This window comes from Prionailurus viverrinus, chromosome C1 (assembly GCF_022837055.1).
Source record: "Prionailurus viverrinus isolate Anna chromosome C1, UM_Priviv_1.0, whole genome shotgun sequence".
Lineage (NCBI taxonomy): Eukaryota > Metazoa > Chordata > Mammalia > Carnivora > Felidae > Prionailurus > Prionailurus viverrinus.
Genome location: NC_062568.1, coordinates 55,938,754 through 55,957,717, shown reverse-complemented (window position 1 = coordinate 55,957,717; position 18,964 = coordinate 55,938,754). Strand labels below are relative to the sequence as shown.

Here is an 18,964-nt window from a genome sequence, read left to right as displayed (position 1 = left end):
TGTCTGGCGGGGGAAACAGTCAAGTTTGTGTCGTTACATGTTTTGTTGTCCGTGCTGTCTGTGCCTCTGTCATTTCAACGAGTCCGTGGTTTTAAGGAATAAAATGATCAGCTTGGGGTTCGGGAAGCTGGCAAAGAGGGTGGCTTGCTAGATGCGGTGGTGGCCTGGTGGCCTCATCGTCCGGCTGGAGCAGCCGAAGCTCTCGTGCCTCTTACAGAGCGTAATTGCTTTTCCCTTCAATCTCTTCCGTTCCGTGCACGTGTCCAGGCCTGCTGTTTTTGACCAGCGTTTCCTACGCAGATCCCGATCAGTTTGTTTACAAAACACAGCCTCCCAGGGAGCGGTCCAACGTGTCCCCTGATGTGATGATGAATAGCTACCTAGGTTTGTGACCTCTGAGATGACAAACAAATTCTCTTGGTCATGGTCATTTAAGAAATTTTTTTTGATCCATACAGAGCATCCATCTTTTTATTTTTTATTTCCTTTAAGTGGAGCACACACATGAGATCATGCCACTGTTGAGGCTCTGCTCCCGGATGGTTTTCAGAGCTGGATTCGGTTATATCACCCTTTTCTAAACTTGGAGCTCATCGTATTTTGCCACTCAAACTTCACAATTTGAGAACTACAACAGTAGTGGTGAAGCTTTTTATAAATCCCACTAAAAAGGGGGAGCTTACACCATTCTGCATCTGCCTCACCTTTACATAGCAAGATTTGCTTAATGCAAATGCAAGTGATTTTGATGGAGGCGTTTACACTCACTTGCTACCAGATCTCAGTCTGTTATCTGACATCCTACCTGATGCTTTATAATCAGGTGTCTCACATGTTCTGCCCTCCGAACAAGTATGTAATTGTCATCAATGACAGCTTGCTCACCTCTATTGTTTATACTGGGTTCTCAAATACTATATCTCACCAGTCATGGTCTTGTTTGCATGTTTGTGTCCAAGAATCAAGTTGGTTCAAAACACTGAAATGTTGCCTGTGGTATACGAATGATGTTAGCATTTGTTCTTGCCTGATTACCAAGGAGATCACTAATCATTACATTATAGCAGAGCCCTATAACATGCACTCAGGTATGCTGTGTCTGGTTGTATCTCTGTGTATCCTTTCCTGTGATAATTTAGCATCTAACTTGACCTCTTTTGGCCCACAGTTCCAGTATTAAAATGGGGTTTGAGCAGCTTCTTCAGATGCATGAATGCTTCATGATTCAAGTTACACAGATGTCAAATAGCATAGGTGGTTTCCTTTAAAAGTCTTAATAGAGAGCAATGAAATAGCCTACTTCTTTGTACTTGAGTCAGACCTCTTACCTCTGTAACTCTTTCGCGTTGTAAACGTGATAAGCTGGTAGAGAGGCTCAGAAAGAGAGGGTTGGAAGCCAGAGGAAGAGGTAGTGATGGAGTTACCAACGGTAGATACCTCCTGAAATACGGGGTGATGTGAACTGTTACTTTGTGTTTCTAGGCTTTTCTTTGGACTCAGGAAAAGGTATCGTTTCTAAAGATGAGCTCACTTTCGTGTCCGGTGCTCCAAGAGCCAACCACAGTGGAGCTGTGGTTTTGCTGAAAAGAGACATGAAGTCTGCACATCTTCTCCCTGAGCACATTTTCGACGGGGAGGGTCTGGCATCGTCATTCGGCTATGACGTGGCAGTGGTGGACCTTAACAAAGATGGGTAAGAGGGTCTTAGGTTATTTTACGCTTGCCAAGAAATCGTTGGTTCTTTGGCTTCTTTAGGTCTTGAGAAGAGCCATCCTTTCAGGTTAGTGGATTCCAAAGAGTGTTTTTGCTGCCAGGTTTTTACTATCCTGTCACATCTTTATCACTTGTATTTTGGCAGCAGACCTTCATTGCCCTCCCCATGGTGTAGGATTACATTTCAGTTTTCAGTTTTCAGATCAAAACTCACGTTTTGGGTCTGTGAGAATTAAAATTTGGGGGAAAAAAAGTTAACTTGAAAAATGACACCTACATCGTTCTTCTGTGATTTCTTCAGGGGCTGTCAGAGCATCTAGGATGTCCTTTTGAAAGTAGGGATTGGATTGGCGACAGAGTAATAGTTATGGCTGGTGGTGCCATTTCGGGTGGTGGGTGGAGGGGAGTCTCTGTGCACGCTCGTTCTAACTTGGGGACTGTCTTCAGGTTCTTTGATATTTTTCTTTGGGCATTTATTACGGGCTACCATGTAAAATGTTTTACCTAAGCATAAACATTTACATGCCTAAACAGTATGTTACCTAAACATTACATAAAAATACCTTAAAATGTTTTAATTGATGAGAAATGAATTCCAGATTTGAGACCCTTTCCACATCCTATCTCTGTGTCCCTAATACCTGGGCTGGAGGTATCCTCCGTGAGCTTACTGGTATTTTAGCTGATGGTTGTTTTATCCCTTGTTGTATTTTTAGGTGGCAAGATATAGTTATTGGAGCCCCACAGTATTTTGATAGAGATGGAGAGGTCGGAGGTGCGGTGTATGTTTACATTAACCAGCAAGGCAGGTGGAATAATGTGAAGCCAATTCGTCTCAATGGAACCAAAGATTCCATGTTTGGCATTGCAGTAAAAAATATTGGTGACATTAATCAAGATGGCTACCAAGGTAGGTAATAGATTGTGAAACAGTTATGCTGCTCATAGGTAGATTATTTGATTGTCTAAGATGATGAGTGCTTATGGCATCTTATTTTGAAATGTTGTATTGGAACGTTTTTAAAATGTAGCGTTTGTTGAAATGTGATGTCCTCAACAGATATTGCCGTTGGAGCTCCCTACGATGATCTGGGAAAGGTTTTTATCTATCACGGATCCCCGAACGGAATAAACACCAAGCCAACACAGGTAACCAGACAGCCTGGATTTCTACAATAAGGGTCTTGGCTTTTTGCCTTGTGATAGGGCATTTGGGTTTATGTGCATTTTCGTGCTTCTCATGTTTTATTTACAAATCTATAATAGTGTGAATTTTGTAGTTAAAAAATGTACTGTTAGAAGATAGCTTGGAAATAGATACAAATGCAGTGATGTAGATGTGCTTATTTAAATTGTAAAATTTCTTAGATAAATTAGGAGTTGAAGTAATACAAAGGAAAAGATGATTTTGCCAGGACAGCACAAATAGATGGAAATATGATATCTTTCCTTTAGTAGCATACTAAATGGAGGTAAAAATGGGGCAAGTGAAATAGATGATTGTGATTACATGGAGAATTGAGACTCCAAAAATTAAAAATTGCTTTTGAGAAGGATAAGACATTTGGAGGGCAGGCAGAGAGGTTTGTTTGGTATATAGTAAAGAAGCTCATCAAAACTTGTCTCAAAACCTTTGAGATACAATGTAAATCAGATGACTTCTATGAAATAAAATATATGAAGTGTTGGATAACATGTAGACTTAGTTATAACTCATTTATAATTTAGTATCATTTATAAGCAAACTCTTGAACTTCAGTTTAAAAGGAACCATGTGGCTTTTTGAAAGCACAGAGAAGCTCGTTTTGGTGGTCCAGTCGTTCATCCTGATGCTTTGTTCATTTCAGATTCTCGAAGGTAAAACGCCTTATTTTGGATATTCAATTGCTGGAAATATGGACCTTGATAGAAATTCCTACCCTGATGTTGCTGTTGGTTCACTCTCAGACTCAGTAACTGTGTTCAGGTATGCGATCTCTGACTTCAGTGAAGCATGTTCAGTAATCTGGTTACACTCAGATTTTGACCCTTTGAATTGAAAATTGTAATACCTGTATTTCAAAGTCAAAAGCTTGTATGAATTTTGAAGATTTTTCTTTTGACAGTGGTATAACAATGTGACAAAACATGTTTTGTAAAATCTTGCTAATGTTGAATTGAGTAAAAAGTCAGAATTGGTGAAAATTCTACTTCATAAATATTTTTAAAACCTTATATTTTGGTAAAAACTGAAACATAAAATTTGACAGGACAAAGCTTATAAGGGAGGAAATAAGCATCCCCTGTATTTAATATCCATTAGTAAGCTCCAAAATCTTGGTTTACCTCCTTTTAGTCCTTTGTTTGCTATGAACGTACATGTATATTTAAGAAAACCGAGATCATAACGTACATATTGTTCTATAACCTGCTTTTGTCAGTTTGTAATGCATTAGTGGACTTCTTCCATGTAAGTGAGTTTATAACATACAGGTGTTTTTTCCCCTTTCGTTGAGCACTTTTCTGAAATGAAGTTTATGGCTGCCTATAAGGCGTCACATGGCTGGGTCCTAATTTAGTTAAGAACCACCATACTGTCATTGGATATTTATGTTGCTTTCCAGGTTTGAATTTTAATGATACACAAAGCTGGTAAAACCTTGACTTTTGTTCATGTCCTGAATTATTTCCTTATGATAAATTCCTAAAAGTGAATTTCAAAAGTCAAAGGGCATATGTGTTTTCAGACTTTGGATTCAGATTCACCAAAATGACCTCCAGAAGGGCTACAGTAGTTTGCCCATCACCTTTGCTTGAGTCCCCCTTTTCACTGCTGGGAATCAGCATTAAAAATCACCTGGGTGATTTTTATTTTGTTTCGGTCACCTGGGTGGCTCGGTTGAGCATCTGACTTTGGCTCAGGTCATGATCTTGCAATCTGTGAGTTTGAGCCTCGGGTCGGGCTCTGTGCTGACAGCTCAGAGCCTGGAGCCTGCTTCAGATTTTGTGTCTCCCCCTCTCTCTGCCCTTCCCCTGCTCATGCTCTTTCTCTCTCTCTCAAAAATAAATAATAAACATTACAAAATAAATAAATAAACTTTAAAAAATAAAAATGTTTTAGGCAGAAGGCATGTTAAAATATATCCTTCTGATATTTATGTCACATTAAAGCTTTAATACTATCATACATGAAATACTCTTGCATCTGTAGCAATTGGTTATAAGATGTTTGTGGATTTTTGTCTCTTAAATATGCTCTCAAAACTTTAACTCTTTAATATCTCTCTAACTCTAGAAATATCTCTCTAACTTTTTTGAAATATCTCTCAAAACTTTAACTCTTTAATATCTCTCTAACTCTAGAAATATATCTAGAAATATATCTAGAATTTAATTAGAAATATATCTAGCATCTTAGAAACCAGCAGCTGTCTGAAATAACAATAGAAAGGTAAATAATTGAGATAAAAGGAAATCTACAAATGAGAATGTGGGCAGCATTTGTCCTTTTATATAGGCTTCCACCTTGCCCACGAATGTTCTCATGCCTTTTCTAGCCTACTGATAGATGGAGTCCAGAAGTTCCAGTTACCTGTAAGGGATTTGGAATGCTTATCAAACATCTTACCCAAGACGGCTAGGTTACCAGAAGACTGCTGCAGTCAGTCTAACTGGATCCATGTGGTAATAAAACCATGGAACCCATTCTGAGTGCTGGCTGAGGAGTGATGGAGATGCGAGGGGTCTGTCTCCCCATCCACTTACACTCCCAGCCACCGTCTAGTTGGATTTCTCGTACCTGCGGCAGAGTTCAGGACGTGGGTTGGGGGTGACCCCACTGGCTGTGGGGAGTAGGGGAGAAGATGGAAGGCAGAGCAAGGATGTTTTCATATGGTGAGAAGGACCAAAGGTGTGGGATTACAGCTTCTTGAGCATTTGCGAGGTCGGGGTTAAGGCAGGGCAGAAAAAAGGCAAAGGGCTTGAAGTTTCTGCTTACAGAGATACTGTTGGGGCAGAAAAGTTGTGATCCATTCTGGTGGCAAGAGGACAAAGGCTTGAGGCTGGGGATGGGAGCAAGGAAGGGCAAATGTTTTAGGATGGATATCCGAGAGCTAAGGATTGCCTGTAATAATACAATTCATGTGTGTAGAAACCCTGATTGCATCCCAGGTGTTGGGTGTATATGGGGTTTTAACCTTTTTGAACGTATTTTGGCAAATTTAAAACATGTCCATATTCTTTGACTCAGAAGTTCCACTAGGAGTTTATCCTACAGGTAAATTCAAACATGTGCCGAGAAGCAGGTACAAGGATGTTTGTCAGAGCCGGAAGCCTAAAAACAGCATCAAATGTCTACCCGTTAGGGACTGGTTAAATAAATTATGTTGTGTGGGGACAGAGCAACACCACCAGCTGCGAGAAACCATAAACTAGATCTATGGATAGATAGGAGAAGGCCTCTGAAATGTTAGAAAAAGCAACATTCAAAACAAGAAGCCAGAAAGCTCCCATTGAAGAAAAGCATATGTATGTTTCTATATTTAACTTTAGGTAATATTTTTAACAGAAACACAAAGACCGAATAGGTTTCTGGAAGGACATACATACCAGGCCACTTGGGGGTTTGGATGGGGACAGAGACCTAACACTTACCTGAAAATTCTAGAACTTTTACATATCACACATATTACTTACCATTTAAAAACTCTGCTAAAACTATAAAACATTTTATAATTATAAAATGTTATATTTAAAACTTAAAAAAAAATTGTGTCATCAGGTTTTCAATGGTATCTGTTACTTTCTTTGGCAGTGGGGAACATTTTTCCCCCCTCTGGTTTTTAAGATGTTGTAGGCAGCTGATAGCATGTAAATTCATCTCCTACTCAAGGTAGCAAAAGGCTAAGCCTGTGTTTTTTTTATTCCTTTGTTTTCAGGTCCCGGCCTGTGATTAATATTCAGAAAACCCTCACTGTAACACCGAACACGATTGATCTCCGCCAGAAAATGTTCTGTGGGGCACCTAGTGGGATATGGTGAGAGCTTTGGCTTTGTGTATGTAACCTCCTTAGTGTTGTGTTTTTGTTTTTTGTTTTTTGTTTTTTCAAGTTTCTTAATTTTAAGAGTGAGCATGAGCAGGGGAGAGGCAGAGAGGGAGAGAAACAATCCCAAGCTGAACCTGATGTGGGGCTTGATCTCACGAACTGTGAGATATGACCCGAGCCAAAATTAAGAGTCGGACGCTTAACCGACTGAGCCACCCAGGTCCCCATGACCTCCTCAGTTTCACAGCCCTGCTTTATGATGACCCGATTGCTCTGGGGAGCCATAGGCAAGGGTAGACAGAAATGGGCAAAGGGGACAGGGATTCTCAAGTGAATATATAACATTTTACTCATTGGTGGGCAGTGGGGTATTTGAGAGTTGGGGAACATGGAGTTTTTTTTCTGCTGTAGTAATGGATCTTTTAAGGAATATGTGTTTGATTTTATACAGCCTCCAGGTGAAGGCCTGTTTTGAATATACTGCCAAACCCACAGGTTACAATCCTTCGATATGTGAGTACCCAGTACATTTAAAAATTCTGTATTTTCTATCTGCCAGGGTGAAAGTTCTGCATAAATAACAGAAAAGTAAAAACTGCAGTGGCCAAGCTGGGTTCATAAATTCGTGTTTACGGAATTCAGTGTATCTGTTGTCTTCTCTTTAATCAGGAGGGAATAACACTCCATTTGGTCCTCATTTGGATTTTCCAGAGCAGATGGTTTAGGACAGGATGCCTTGGGAGAGCAGTCATTTGCTACCACAACTGTTTCCTCCATTTCTGCCTTTGAAGAGCCATGTGGAAAATTGGTTTTGTGGCTGTGAGGTGGTGGGGGGTGGTTAGAGAAGAGTGAGAGCCACAGCCCGAGCATTGCACGGAATTGCCGCCTGAGCCTCTTTTCACTCCCTTGTCCCCTCCCGGAGGCCTCCACGGCCTGGAACACCCACGCTGTGTCCCTGAGTGCAGATTCCTGCAAGGCTGGAAGGCCGGTCTTGAGAATTCAGAGCCCTGGGCTCTGCTCCTGGTTCCAGCTCCGAGGCTGGCCGACCCTGCCGCACAGAGCAAGTCTCTTAACATTTGAGTTTGCATTTTCCTGTCAGTAAGAAAAATGCCTGTAATAGAATTACTACAGAGGATTGTGGTGAGAGCAAAGGAGATGCTGTGGTGAAAGCTGTTTGTCATTTACAAGGTATTATTCTGCTCCCTTTCCCTACAATCCAAACAGGATTTCTGCCCCAGGATTAGATAAGGCTAATGGTACTCTAACAGGAGTGCTCGTCACCAAAGCCTTCTGTGCTATGTTTTAGTAACAGCCACGAGTTTTCAGGTGTAAGCCACCTGCTGCAGCTCCAGAGGCAAGACGGGGGCACGGGAATTGAAAGAAAACCATTTCCCAAAGAGCAGGTACAAAGAGTGACGGTGACCTCCATCCTGGGTCAGGCGGTAGTCCCAGAGGCCTGCTGTGAGGGTGTAGCATGCTACCAGGGGCAGCTTTCTGAAGGGACAGGGTGGCGTTCAGTTTTTACTGGAGCTAATGAACTTTCTTAAGTTTCCTCCTTGTTACCTAAAGTATTACTCCGTTTCTTTATTAACGGTATATCCCTTATGATGTCCCAGGATTTGCCAAACATGTCCGTCTCCACCCAGCTCACATTGTCATAGGCCCCCTTTTTGTATGTTAAGCCTCCGTCTTTCCATATGTTGAGCCATCCTCAGGCAGTTTCTTTACCTCCCTGATCTCTTTAGGCCCCTCTTCTGGGCTGTCTGCCGCCATAGCCTCTCTCACTGGGATCTGCAGACCTTGCCTGAAGTGTGCTTGCTGTGGCTGTGTCATGGCCTGTGCCCTTTGCCTTTTGACGTGGCTGGTATTTTATTCAGTACTGGAAACGATTCTTTGCGTGGCGCCCACTGAGAAGAAAACCTCTTCTATGGCCTCTCACACCCCGTCATCCTTTCAGTATCTTTTGTGTTATTTTTACCCAAATGCAGTACCTCACGCTTGTCTGTTTGGATAACGGGCGTTTTACCTCTGGGTTTGGAGTAGACTAGAGAGACCAGGAGAAATTGCAATTCTCTGACTAGAGGAGGAGAGGAAATGGGGAGACATCTTTCTCAGTCAGTCAGTCATTTTCCCATACATCTCTGACCACAGACGTGAAAGCTCCCCAAGAACTCCCCGTCTCCTCCCACATCAAACATTTCTATACCGTCACGAACTTCATTCTAGCTTTCGTGCAGCATTTGATGCCCTGTGTATGCAATTCATATTCAGCAACCACTCCATTAACCAAGTGTTTATGAACAACTCCATTAGCCAGGTGTTTACCGATGGCCTAATATGGATAGAACTTTTTTCTGTGAAGACATTTAGAGGGACCCTGTTTTTCATTGCCTGTACTTCCTGTAATTCTAAATCAAATAGAACTTCCACAAAGCTATATGAGTTGATATAGCCCAAATCTGTTCCCAGAGTCTGAGAATGTGAGCTTATTGTTTGATCAGGCTATTTTAACTCCATAGTCCTCAGATGCGGTGTTCCATACATACAGATATTTATAATTGAGCCTTAATGAGTATTCTACTTGGCTTGCCCCTCAAAAGGTCAGCAAAGGTGGCCTGCAAGGATTTTAAGATGATGTGAACTGTCTGGAGGGTTAGGGAAGGTTAGAGTGGGCCTGGTAGATAAACGGTTTTAATGCACCCACACCCTCCCCTACTTTTGCTGTGAGGGGCACTCAGCATGTGAGCCTTCATCTGGTTCATTGTGAAGTTAACAGGTCATTGATAAATGGATGATGTCAAGGCTACAAGGCTAAAATGGAGGCACATTCCATTTGGCAGAAATTACTATTGAAAGTGTCAGTGTTTCTAAATTTTGGTCTCACACATCCGACTGGCTATTGTTTCGGCATAAGAATAACGTCACGTTGTTTGTGCACATGCCTGTGTGTGCATCGGTGTGCATGTGGGTATTGTGCCAGTCACTCCCGCTTCTGTTCGTCTGTTCTAAAAATCATACTTACATCAGGTGTTGTCCTGTTGCTGGGGAACACAGTGGCGGGCAGACCGATGTGGTCCCTGTCTACGCTTTTGCCTGGGGAAGACGGTCGGGCGATCACAGCACAGTAGCTAAGTGCACTGGCTGGGGAAATAGAATGCTGTCGGATCCCCCTGGAGAGGCCGGGAAAGTCTTACTGGAGGAACCGATGTCCACGCTGAGATCTGAAGGAGGAGTCGAGTTAGCCAGGCAGTCAGGGGGAAGTGGAGAGGGAAGGGGTCCAGCTGGCAGAAGAAGAGAGTGACTGAAGCAGAGGCCTAGAGGAAGTGGGAACCTGGACATCTAAGAGGCCTTCATCAAGCAGTTGTCTTGTGTGTTTGTGACAGAGACTTAGAAGCTGGAGCTGCCTCTGTCCCTCACTGTATGATCCTGGGCCAGTCTCCTACCTCTGTGGGCGTCCCATTTCTTCATCTGCAAGAAAAGGGTATTAAAATAGATGCTCTTTGAGGCCTCTTCTGAACTCCAGCATGAATATTAGAACATGGGTGGTTCATTTTCTACATTTTCTGGAGAAGTTTTGTTTTTTTTTCTTGAGGCTGCCTTCTGTGGCCCTGTACACACTTTGGTTTTCTTCCCCTCCTGATGGTTAGTGAGTGATTAATGAATGAATGTAAGTTATTTAAATATTGTCCCATAAAGAAACACAGTAGCTACATCCAGCAAACCAGCAGAGAATGCATTCTGAGGTCAAGAAATGAGATTTTGATCGTCCAAATCCTGGCTTGCCCTCTGAGCTCCATTGGTACAGATAATCAGGAACAGGATGTGCCTTCGAGGAGGTTGGAAACTTTGGTTGTGGGAGATACGGTAGCTGGGCCCTCTAGCTTCTAAAAGGAATATGTTTTATCTTTTAATTCTTTTAAGTGAAAAGTCTCCTATTAAAAGACTTCTCTAATATCGATTATTCCCATTTGGCCAACATTTTATCAGTGCATCTTAAACTTTAACATGTATAAGAACCATCTGATGGTCCTGTTAAAATGTAGATTCTGGTTAACTAGGTCTGGCTGGGGCTTGAGATTCTGAATTCCCAACAGACCTGAGGAGACCTGGTTCAGAGACCTTTTGTTAATATGCAGACATGGACCCACATAAGCAACAGACAGCTGAATGGGAATCAGTGTCTGCCTTTAAGGAGTGTGGGATCCCCCATTATCTTTAGTTCTCTAGGAGTTGTTGAAATTTAGCCGGAAATCCTTGGATGCTGCTCAGAGGTTTTGACTTACTCTCGAGCTCCCCCAGGTGGCTCAATGGAAATTTAACTTCAAATAAACTGCTAACAGCAGTGGGCAGGAAAGGACAGCTTGATTTGAAACACCATAAATCAGTCAAAATGTACGTTATCAGGAAATATGAAGAGCAACAAGGGCAATGGGAAAAGTATTCTTCTGCAAGGAACTAAACGCAAAAGGGAACTCCCCATACTTCTGGCTGAACTGTACGTGGATGCACTTAAAGTTCATATGATTTTGTTCATTTTATCTAGCCATTTTGGGTACACTTGAGGCGGAAAAGGAGAGACGAAAATCTGGGCTGTCATCAAGAGTTCAGTTTCGAAACCAAGGCTCTGAGCCCAAGTATACTCAAGAGCTAACTCTGAACAGGCAGAAGCAGAGTGCGTGCATGGAGGAGACCCTCTGGCTGCAGGTGAGGCCCACAGACAGTCACGTCTGCTGTTAGGACAGAAGTTGGGTTTTATGGTGGCATATGTAGATTTCTGCAATTTATGCCAGCGGCTTATTATTCAGTACGAAAGAAAGCATTGCGGGTGCTTAGGGCTCAGCTGGTGAAGTGTCCGACTTCAGCTCAGGTAGAGATCTCATGATTCGTGGGTTCGACCCCGCATTGGGCTCTGTGCTGACAGCTCAGAGCCTGGAGCCTGCTTCGGATTCTGTGTCTTCGTCTCTGTCTGCCCCTTCCCCACTGTGCTCTCTCTCTCTTTAAAAAATAATAACAAAATTAAAAAATAATAAAAAAGGAAATCATTGTTTGCCCAGGAGCATTGACACCATGCTTAACTCTGCATACTTTTCAGGAAAATATCAGAGACAAACTACGCCCCATTCCCATAACTGCTTCAGTAGAGATCCAGGAGCCAACCACACGGAGGAGAGTGAATTCACTTCCAGAAATTCTTCCGATTCTGAATTCAAACGAACCCAAGACAGTTCATAGAGATGTAAGTCTTTCTGATTTTTGTATGGCCAAAGCTTTTGCCGTGTTATTATGTTACATTACATGTCTTTGAAGGCAGTATGACTAGTGATTTGCTTTAAAATCTATTCCTTTGTATTAAGTAAAGCTTTTTAATATATGCAAAGTTTGGTTGAGATTTGTTTCCCAAATTAATAGTGAGAATAGAAACATATGGAATACAATTTGGAACCAGCGTATTGTTCTGAATAATTTTTGGCCACTGGAACTTACTGAGGCTATAATTGGCAGAACCTACTCTCACTTCAAGTTTCTCTTGTAGCTGTATGTACAAAGAAAAATACATTGCATTTTACCACTGAGAACATTAAAATGTAGAAAACAAACTTGTTAGTCTGAACATTAAAATCAAGCACCACAGGGGCACTTGGGTGGCGCAGTTGGCTAAGCGTCTCTTGGTTTCCACTGTAGTCATTGATCTCACGGTTCATGGGTTTGAGCCCTGTTGAGCCTGCTTGGGATTCTCCGCCCCCCCTCTGTCTCCGCCCCTCCCCCTGAGCTTGCTCGCACGTGCACGTGCTCTCTCTCTCTCTCTCTCAAAAAATAAATAAATAAACTCAAAAAAAGTCAAGGCATATAACAATTCAGCAAGGCAGAAAAAGATTAGCCATAAAATAGTCATCTAGTGGCTAATGTAGCCTAGCCTATGTAATCTTGGGAAGAAAAATTAACGTGGCTTGCCGTATGCCTCATATGAGGTGGGGTCTATTTGTTAGGGCTTAGGGTGGTGGCCATACAGGGTTAGGCTGGAGAGCTGTGGCATCTTGGTCTGTCATTGTGCACTTGCTGTCATAATCCAGTTGGTGCTGGAGCATCCACTCTGAGGCTCTTGGTTCTGGTGGCCCACGGGTGAAGCCTTTCAGCAGGGAGACCTGCTTCAGTCTACACGTTGCCAGTCTTCATTGTCACAAAGTGTGGTACTTTTTCATAGACTTTGGATGTTATCATCACATGGATATTTCTTGTGTCTATTCCTAGCTCTGTAGTCCAGTTAAACATAACAGGCAGGGAGACTGTTTTCCTGTTTATCAGTGTGATTCTTGAGCACCCGTTAGCACTGTACCATTTGCTTTCCTGATCTTAAACTCTGTTTCCTCATTTGTACAGTGGAGCCCGTAACAATATCCTCCTAAGTCTGTTGTGAGGATTGAGTTAAAATATGTAGTCGTGTGTTAGCATCATCATTATTGTTGGTAATTCTTACAGTATCCCTAGCAAGTAGGGTGGTGGTATCCCCATATTACCTAAGGTGAAACTTAGCCTCTGAAAGGTTAAGTGACTTCCCCCAAGCCACGTGGCTAAGTGAGTGGCAGAGCCAGGATTGAACATGGACCTGTGTGGCTGCAGGGCTCACGCTCTTTACTACACCTCAATGCCATGGCCAAAGTGTTCTCAAAGCGTGGTTCTGTTAAAGCACAGAGTGGGCGTTGGATGCATGGCAAAGTACCTTTGAAGCTTGTGCTGTGGTAACTGTCACACAGGGAAAGGACTGTGTGGAAACAGCCAGTCACTGTTGAGGGTCCTAAATGGCATAAATTACAATGGTTTTGTTTTCCTACAGGTGCACTTCTTAAAAGAGGGATGTGGAGCCGACAATGTATGTAACAGCAACCTTAAACTAGAATATAAATTTTGTACCCGGGAAGGAAATCAAGACAAATTTTCTTATTTACCAATGTAAGAATCGCTCTGTCATCCTATCAAAAATGACTGCTTTGCAGTGGGTTACTGAAAATGTACTGAGGGCTCTGTCATTTTTCTTGTTTTTTGTGTTTTTTTTTTTTGCATTGTTTTTTTAATAGTCAAAGAGGTGTCCCAGAACTAGTTCTAAAAGACCAGAAGGACATTGCTTTAGAAATCACAGTGACAAACAGCCCTTCCAATCCAAGGAACCCCACAAAAGACGGCGATGACGCTCATGAAGCTAAACTCATTGCAACTTTTCCGGACACTCTGACTTACTCGGCCTACAGAGAATTGAGGGCTTTCCCTGTAAGTGTTTTCGGAGAGCTGTGAGGAGGAAACACCCAGAGCTGTGCAGCAAGTGAATGCATTGTGATCTCGTGTTTTTTTTTGTTACAGGAGAAACAGTTGAGTTGTGTTGCCAATCAGAACGGCTCACAAGCAGACTGTGAACTTGGAAATCCTTTTAAAAGAAATTCCAGTGTAGGTGATGCCTTTACATACTGTATTGTACTGTTCTACGTGCCATTACAGTGTTGACATGCTTGATCTCTGGTAACATCTCTTTCTATTTGTTTAGGTGACTTTTTATTTGATTTTAAGTACAACTGAGGTTACCTTTGACACCACAGATCTGGATATTAATCTGAAGCTGGAAACGTAAGCGTTTCTTCAACCTTTCCATTCAGAATTATTTCATGAAAACACAGCCAAAGAACCAGCTCTGCTCGAACTCCTAAAAGAAGTGTAATTGTAATGAGAAAACTGACGGTTAAAATGAAACCCTATTGTTTCCTTTTCATTTTCAGAACAAGCAATCAAGATAATTTGGCTTCAATTACAGCTACAGCAAAAGTGGTTATTGAACTGCTTTTATCGGTCTCTGGGTAAGTGTTTGTGTTTAGCATAACAAATCAGTGTTTAAAAGAACCGTTTACAATCCTGCTAAAACTGGTGTTTTTTAATTTAACAGAGTTGCTAAACCTTCCCAGGTGTATTTTGGAGGAACAGTTGTTGGTGAGCAAGCTATGAAATCTGAAGATGAGGTGGGAAGTTTAATAGAGTATGAGTTCAGGGTGAGTTGAAACAGTTGGTCTTCCGTATTATATATACTAAAAGCTAACATATACTATATATGGTGATATGTGATGTAATTTTAATAAATGTGGATATGGATTTTAGTATGTAATATCAACATTAAGCAATATTAATAAATAAGCATGATAAATGCTCAGTTAAAAGTGAGTTCACCAATTTTTAAGCAACAGACTGGCTTACGGTAAAAGTTTTATCCTCCACAATGAAGAACACAACCGTCTATTCAACATAGGACTTTCAAAATCCAGTTCAGTTTGGCCATTTTCTTATTAGAGAGTTTTAATGTGTAAGTGGTGTAGAGACCAAGGAACACCTCGCCCCTCCCCTGAGTCTGTCTGTAAAACAAAAATCTCAAAGTACTTCATATGTGGTTTTAGAATGCGTTATGACTCATTTCTTCCTCCACCATAAGGACATCTTTCTTACTGTGTGTGGCTAATGTTCCCTAACATTTCACAAGCCCAGTGCCAGTAAGGAAGACTACTGATTGCTCTTAAGCATTTTAAAATAGGAGTCACACAGTGCCTCTAAGTCTGGTTGGATGAACAGAAACGCGTAGGACAGAGGTGGCTCATACCTCATCCGTGGATTTGGGTCTGAGATGGCAAGAATGTGCCCACCCCTGTCGCCAGCAGGATGAAGGGGTTGAATTCTGTTGTGTGTCTCAGCATCATAGACACAGCTGTGACAGGTGGTGGCGGTGGCCGTGATGATGCCTGCGCAGGGGTGGCTGAGAGCCGCGTCTCTGGGCTCCGCAGCTGTCCCCGCGCACAGACAAAGAGAGCTCGTGCCTCTTTCGGGTTCTGCTGCGGGAAGTTACTGTGTCCCCAGCTTGGACTCCTGATTCACGGCTGTCATAATGGTTTTTACTCAGACTCTGCGTTGCTACCCAAGCCTCCCCTGGGTAGTAGAGGACAGAGGCTGCTTCATGTTTACAGTGGGAGGGACTTCCCAGAAGCAGGTTATCGGTGACTTCCCCTGAGTGTGTTGAGGGTGTGGCGTATCTACACCACAGATGCTGTTGCACACGCTAGTTCCTGGGTGGGAATGAGCAATCATTTCTCTTTACCTTTTCTAGGCATCAATCTCTGTTTTGGACCCCATATTGGTAGTCTCAATTTTTGGAGCCTATACTTTCACTGTAGGATTATGCCAGATATTTTGGGTTTTGTTTTTTTCCCCCCTTGGCAACAGGAGCTGCTACTTAATTTTATGTTGAGAGAATTACACTGAGATATATAATACGTATTATTTTCTAACAGGTTATTAACTTGGGTAAACCTCTTAAAAACCTCGGCACAGCAACCTTGAATATCCAGTGGCCAAAAGAAATTAGCAATGGCAAATGGTTGCTTTATTTGGTGAAAGTAGAATCCAAAGGCTTGGAAAAGATAGCTTGTGAGCCGCAAAGTGAAATAAACTCCCTGAAACTAAAGGTATGTTGATGGATTTATCTCCTGTCTCCATCGATGTAAATAGGGAAGCTAACCTTTGAGGGGAACATCATCTTTTTCCTTAGGAAACTGACATAGTGGCATGTTGACTTTTTCTCTGGTGTCAGTTTCTCTGGTACAGTTGAGTATCCAAGTCAGGCCGAGGGTTGCTGCTGATTAGTGATCGTTATGGCAGGGTCATTCAGCACTTGTTGAAGGAAACGACGCTTCCTGGAGTTTTACAGCCCAGTATGACCTATAAAGAGGACTAGGATATGGTTCTGGGGCCTGGCCAGCCAGTGTTAACTCCCGGGAGAACCAAACTCATTACAAAGGATATTGGCACCTTAGCAAGTGACCTTCAGAGCTTTCATTCTTATTTTTTAAAACAGTGAATACTTAATCGAGTCTTTATTGTGTCTCAGACACTGTGCTAAGCATTTTATTTGCTTTTTCTCATTTCATTCCCTTGATAGGCCTTTAAGGTATTTTTCTTATCCCTACCACTTCATAGATGAGGAAACTGAGGTTCAGAGAGATTAACGTTTTAAGAATCAGCTCGGCAGTTAAGAGGCGGATTCTGCATTCAAGCTCAGCTCCACCTGTTTTCAGAGCCTGTGTTCTTAACTGCTCAGTACTGGTGCACATAACGGGTTTATCATCTATGCTCCAGTTGGAGGATCTGCTTTGTTATTGCATGTCTGTTTCTTTTAAGTTGTAGAATGACTCGAGTATGACCAGTGTTAACAGTTGGCGGCTTATAGAAGTATCCTCTGTTCATCAACTTTGAAAAACAAGATGGTCCAGGGGTGCCTGGGTGGTTGAGTTAGTTGAGCGTCTGACTCTTGATTTTGTCTCAGGTCATGATCCTAGGGTTGTGAGATGGAGCCTCATGTTGGGCTGTGTGCTGAGAGTGGAACCTACTTAAGATTCTGTCTCTCTCCCTCTGTGTCCCTCTCCCCAGATCACTCTCTCTCTAAAATAAAATTAAAAAAAAAAAGAAACCCAAGATGGCCCATTACTCTTAATCCTGTCTTAAGGAAAATGCTATTTTGAAGCAGAATTCTTACATGGCTTACTTTTCAGTACTCTACTTTGAAAAGTCACTGACTAGTTCCTTTGCTTTTTTCCTTGTTCTTCAGTGTCATTTATTTATTCAAGATGTGCTGATTTTGTACCATACATTAGTTACTGAGCTGGGTGCTAAAGATAAAGCAATGAAATCTGATGCCTGAACTCAGGGTACTCAGTCTGGTGAGGAGACAGAAGAACATAGAAAGCCTCTTTCTTTGCCTGAGTTTTGAAGTCAGAGTGGGAATAAATGACCTTAGTCAATAAACTCGCAATGAGATCGGAACATTTGTGGACTTCACACTTAAATTATTTCTGTGCCTTTGATGACAGGAGACGGGCAGATGTTAATTGCTGATTACGTGAATTTGGCGTTATTTGGGAGGGAGGGCTCAAGGGTTTGTATGCTAGGGACAAAGAATTACATTAAGTAGAACTGGTTTGGATATAATTTCTTTTCAGGAGTCTCACAACTCAAGAAGGAAACGGGAAATTGCTGAAAAACAGACAGATGATGGCAGAAAATTTTCTTTATTTGCTGAAAGAAAATATCAGACCCTTGTAAGTACTTTTTCAAGAGCCAGGACTGTTTGACAGATGGTGGCGGGAAGGTCTTCCCTGTACTGTTGGATTTTAACTGCCCCTCTTGTGTCCTGTCCAGAATTGCAGCATGAACGTGAACTGTGTGAACATAAGCTGTCCGCTGCGAGGGCTGGACAGCAAGGCCTCTGTTGTCCTTCGCTCGAGGTTATGGAACGGCACGTTTCTAGAGGTTTGGTCCTGCCGTGAGGCTGTCCCCTGCAAGTCATTTGCTGTTTCTTAGGACGTCTCTCACTTCCTTAATGCATTTGCTAACTTTGTCTCCAAACAGGAATATTCCAAAATGAACTACCTGGACATTCTCGTCCGGGCTTCCATTGATGTCGCTGCCGCTGCTGAGAATATCAAACTGCCACATGCAGGCACTCAGGTGAGAGGTCCCCCTGTCTTGCCTGAATTCAGAGAAAATCACTCTGTCTCTGCCCTGTGCCCCAGCCTGAGGACATGCTACCGTGGCACTCATTTCTCTCAGCACCGTGACCCCTCCTTTAGGAGAGGTCAGATGATGCTTTAAGGTGCTGCCACCCCCAGCTGTATTTTAATAGAATCACTGGAAAAAGAAGTACCTCTGGGGTCATCTAGTTCTGCAGTGCACGTGGCAGATTGGAGAGCTATTAGCCCCGTGAAAGAATAGGTGCACCTCCCACCTCTGTAGAAACCCCAAGTCTTAGACCATTCCTGATGCCGTAGTCATTGCTGGGAGTGTCCCCGCTGATGGTCACCACCACTTTATGGAGCAGCTCATGGCACGTGTGGCCAGCTGCAGTTATTGGAAAAGATCTCTTTACATGTGAATCCAGAGGTGAATCTTATAAAATCGGCCCCTGGTTATGCACCTTGGCACAAGTCCCAAATGAGCCCTCTCTCTTAGCCACGTAGCGGCCTTTGGAATAACTGAAGGAAATGGAGATGCCCCTTGGACATGCCTTTCCTTCCGTTCAGAGCGAAGCATCCACCTCTTCAGTTACCCGTCATGCCAGGCCCTCTCCTCCTGGGCTGGCACTGGCCCGGCAGTGTGACTCCCACATGGGCAGAGTGTGGACCTGCTGTCTGCCTGGTTCGCCTCACCCT

The 18,964-nt window shown here is 42.6% G+C and overlaps 1 protein-coding gene across 5 annotated transcripts in view; it reads left to right on the top strand.

Moving 5' to 3' along the window:
• The window catches only part of ITGA6 (integrin subunit alpha 6), a 77,143-nt gene that overhangs the window by 44,947 nt on the left and 13,232 nt on the right, over positions 1-18,964 (top strand). For 3 of the 5 annotated variants that reach the window (XM_047869164.1, XM_047869165.1, XM_047869166.1), the window contains exons 6-23: positions 1,483-1,693; positions 2,430-2,623; positions 2,774-2,862; positions 3,561-3,679; positions 6,630-6,728; positions 7,189-7,250; positions 11,281-11,441; positions 11,830-11,973; positions 13,570-13,685; positions 13,811-14,000; positions 14,091-14,174; positions 14,272-14,351; positions 14,501-14,578; positions 14,665-14,767; positions 16,052-16,225; positions 17,756-17,854; positions 17,955-18,065; positions 18,165-18,263. In XM_047869164.1, coding sequence (XP_047725120.1) covers positions 1,483-1,693; positions 2,430-2,623; positions 2,774-2,862; positions 3,561-3,679; positions 6,630-6,728; positions 7,189-7,250; positions 11,281-11,441; positions 11,830-11,973; positions 13,570-13,685; positions 13,811-14,000; positions 14,091-14,174; positions 14,272-14,351; positions 14,501-14,578; positions 14,665-14,767; positions 16,052-16,225; positions 17,756-17,854; positions 17,955-18,065; positions 18,165-18,263 — 2,213 coding nt within the window. Of the gene's footprint in view, positions 1-267; positions 385-1,482; positions 1,694-2,429; positions 2,624-2,773; positions 2,863-3,560; positions 3,680-6,629; positions 6,729-7,188; positions 7,251-11,280; positions 11,442-11,829; positions 11,974-13,569; positions 13,686-13,810; positions 14,001-14,090; positions 14,175-14,271; positions 14,352-14,500; positions 14,579-14,664; positions 14,768-16,051; positions 16,226-17,755; positions 17,855-17,954; positions 18,066-18,164; positions 18,264-18,964 lie in introns of all 5 variants that reach the window. The other 2 variants (XM_047869169.1, XM_047869168.1) reach the window with 2 other exon arrangements.